The following is a 3,183-nucleotide window of genomic DNA, read 5'->3' as shown; positions in this document are numbered from 1 at the left end:
CCCCCCCGACGAGTGGAACGAGGAGCTCTTCTTCTCCATACGGGTTCGCGGAGGACGTTGGTGGAGATAGAAACCGGTCTTGGCTCTTTAAACGAAAGTGCGGGCAAGAGCTCGCCGACGACAAAACCCCGTCTGGCCACCGAATCTCCCCCCTGCGAGCAGAGGCGGCCGATTCTCGACGACACACACATACACACACACACAAAATAGAAACGCGCTGTCTCTAGCGTGATCGATCGATCGACCACGATTTTAACTTTGTTTCGTACCGAGCGATAAGCTAGGCTTGGACGAGCACTGCCATCTGCGACACCTAGCTCCTAGCATCAGGCGATTCTTGTCTTCTGTTTAACTAATAGCTTGCATTGCGTCTGGAGACTGCATAGCGAATGCGCCGTCCGGTCCTTTCCTCTCCAGCCTTTAACGCGTTCCCACGAGTCGTTGGCTTATTTGCCCTTTTCTACTTTTGATCGACACCTCCAATCCGTGTCGCTGACCGAGCTCGCATCGCGCATCATTGCTCTCTCCAGCAGATGGCCACTGCTACAGCAAGTGCGCCGAGGATCCCAGCCGCCGACCCCTCGGACTCGTCAATGGGCGTGAGGACCATTCCCATTATCACCACTCCAACCATCCAAATGTCGACCCCATCCCCGGGAGAGCCCATGGACATCACAACTCCGACGGGCTCTTCCGCCCCGGCCTCGGCCACCAAGAGCCCAGAACGCGACGTCAAGCCCAATGGGGCCTCCAACGACCGCTTACAGCCGCCCCCGGCGCCACACGAGCAGCAACAATCCCAAGACAGCAGCACCATGCCGGCCCCATCGTCGACTTCGACGTCAGCCTCAGCATCGGCCCCGACTGTCCACCAGCCCAAGGTCCAGACGGCCTTCATCCACAAGCTTTGGAGGTATGCCCCCGCTCTCCCTCGAGTCCGACCCTGGAGGCCATGTTCACTAAGTGTTACTATTACAGCATGCTGGAAGACCAAAAGATCCAACACCTGATCTCGTGGACAGCAAACTCGGACAGCTTCGTGATCCAGCCGTCGCATGAGTTCTCCAAGGTGCTAGCGTAAGGGGACAAGGTCTACTCTCTGTAGCCGGTGGGTCGACGCTAAAACAACTTGACAGGCAATATTTCAAACATACCAACATCTCCTCGTTCGTGCGCCAGCTCAACATGTATGGGTTTCACAAAGGTACGGCGTGGCAGAGTGGCCGTGGGGAGCTTGGATACGAGGGGAAAGCGTTTTGGTTTTGGAAGGCTGCTGACAAGTTTGGCACGCAGTGAGCGATGTCTTCGCCCACGGGACACCCGACTCGACAATGTGGGAGTTCAAGCACGGGAACGGCAACTTCAAGCGGGGCGATATGATCGGCCTGCGTGAGATCCGCCGTCGGGCTTCGCGCCACGCGCTAGTGCACCGAGAATACAACGGCCAGCGGCCACCCCCGTCACAGCCCGGGACGCCCGCGGAGCCTGTGGCCCCGGTCCACGATACGGCCTCCAACCCACGGCTCAGCAATATCGAGCACACGCTCTACGACCTGAGCACCCGCCTACAGCGCCACGAGGAGAATGCCCAGTTTATGCAGGTCAAGCACCAAGCGATCCTGGACACGGTCGCCCGCCTGCTACAATTCAACCAGGACCTGTCACGCGCGGTCTTGGCCCTGACGCCAGGCGTGGACAACCCAATCCATCGGGATGGTAAGTTGCTGTGGCGCCCATTTCCCTGGTTTTGTTCGCTTCGTTTGGTGGTACCAGTATAGCCTAATATTGTTCCCGGTACCAGTCTCGGTACTACAGTCCGAGGTGCAGCGGCAGATGGACATGTTCCGCTCGCTAGAGGAACACCACGAACCCGTCTTCCCGAGCTCCCGCTCCTACTTCGCCAACGTCGAGAACGCGCCGGTGTCTCCTCGGCAGATGCCCCAAGATGACCCCCGCCGATCGAACCTGGCCGTCCCCCAGTCGCGCCAGTCCAACTATTACCGCCCTTCGGTACCCTCGAACCTATCCATTAGTACTCGTCGCCCATATGGCTCAATAGGCGGCAACCCTTCGCAGACCTCGCCGTCCTCGATTCGTGTCCAACCCCCGCCTCCTCCACCCCCCGGACCGCACCCCCTGGCAAACGTCGAGCTACCCCCGAGCAGCCTTGCCCGGCGGCACACCTCAGCCGACATCCGGGCCCACGGCTGGCAGACTAACAACCCACCGCCGTTCCCCCCCGGCCCGTCCTCGTCGTCCCAGTGGCCCCCATCGCCTAGCCGGCTCGCGCCCGGAGGTGAAGACCATCGTGGCCGCGACTCCTTCTCTCATTACTCCCTCCAGCCACCATCCCAGCCGCATTCGCGCCCCACGACACCCCCGCTACCGCATCTATCCAACGGCGGCCCGCCCCCAGCCGTCGACACGTTTGGGAGCTGGTCGTGGAACTCGGCCAACCGCGGCAACAGCAACAACAACAGTAGCAACAACCTGATGGTTAAGGACCACTCGGCACCTCCCACACGCCGCGGAAGCATGGCACACATCCTGAACCCCACCGATACGGCCGAGCGCGCGGACGAGGACGGGCTCGACCCGCGCGGGGACGACGACCGCAAGCGCAAGAGGCTGCAGTAGCGGGTTTCGGTCGTGCTACGATCGACGTACCGCTCTAAGGGGTGATTTGTCTTTTATCTCTTGGTGTCTACCAGCCATCTTGTCCGAAAACGATGTACAAGCTATGTCTCGAAACTTTCAACCACGCAGACACAGTGGGAGTCTGTTTATCTACTTTTGTTTTGTCTTTTTATTGCCCTTGTTATATGTCAAAAATACACAATTGTTCCTTTTTTTTGTCATTTTTTATTCATTTGCATTTATGTGTAATACTATAACCGCCCGCGAATGATCTTGTCGACGAATCGACGATGTCAAGAACAACCAAACCAATCTCCTGATGCTTTAGGATCAGCAGGGAGAAATATAATTAACAAACCAACTTAATGCGCTTATTTAGCTACCAGTCGCTGCTGGCTGTCAGTTATCGTTATTGTTTGCTCCTGATATTTGTCATTTCTCACCGCTGTTGTGGATTTCCTCGGCTTTCTGCTATGTTCCCGCTAATCAAGCAAATTGTCTGGACTTCTTGACGGTATGACGATGGTACGTATGGTCTTGGTTTGG

General features: G+C 57.4%; 1 protein-coding gene across 1 annotated transcript; it reads left to right on the top strand.

The window, feature by feature from the left end:
* Positions 1-533: 533 nt before the first annotated feature.
* Positions 534-2,637, top strand: C8A04DRAFT_33495 (HSF-type DNA-binding-domain-containing protein; the record flags this gene model as incomplete). Its single annotated transcript, XM_062782486.1, has 5 exons — positions 534-913; positions 979-1,077; positions 1,137-1,204; positions 1,294-1,716; positions 1,802-2,637. The coding sequence occupies 5 exons, from the start codon at positions 534-536 to the stop codon at positions 2,635-2,637; spliced, it is 1,806 nt and encodes a 601-aa protein (XP_062632423.1).
* Positions 2,638-3,183: the final 546 nt, after the last annotated feature.

This window comes from Dichotomopilus funicola, assembly GCF_033296635.1.
Source record: "Dichotomopilus funicola strain CBS 141.50 unplaced genomic scaffold C8A04scaffold_174, whole genome shotgun sequence".
Taxonomy (NCBI): Eukaryota; Fungi; Ascomycota; class Sordariomycetes; order Sordariales; family Chaetomiaceae; genus Dichotomopilus; species Dichotomopilus funicola.
Note: the sequence above shows the minus strand (reverse complement) of the source record. Positions and strands in the feature narration are given on the sequence as shown.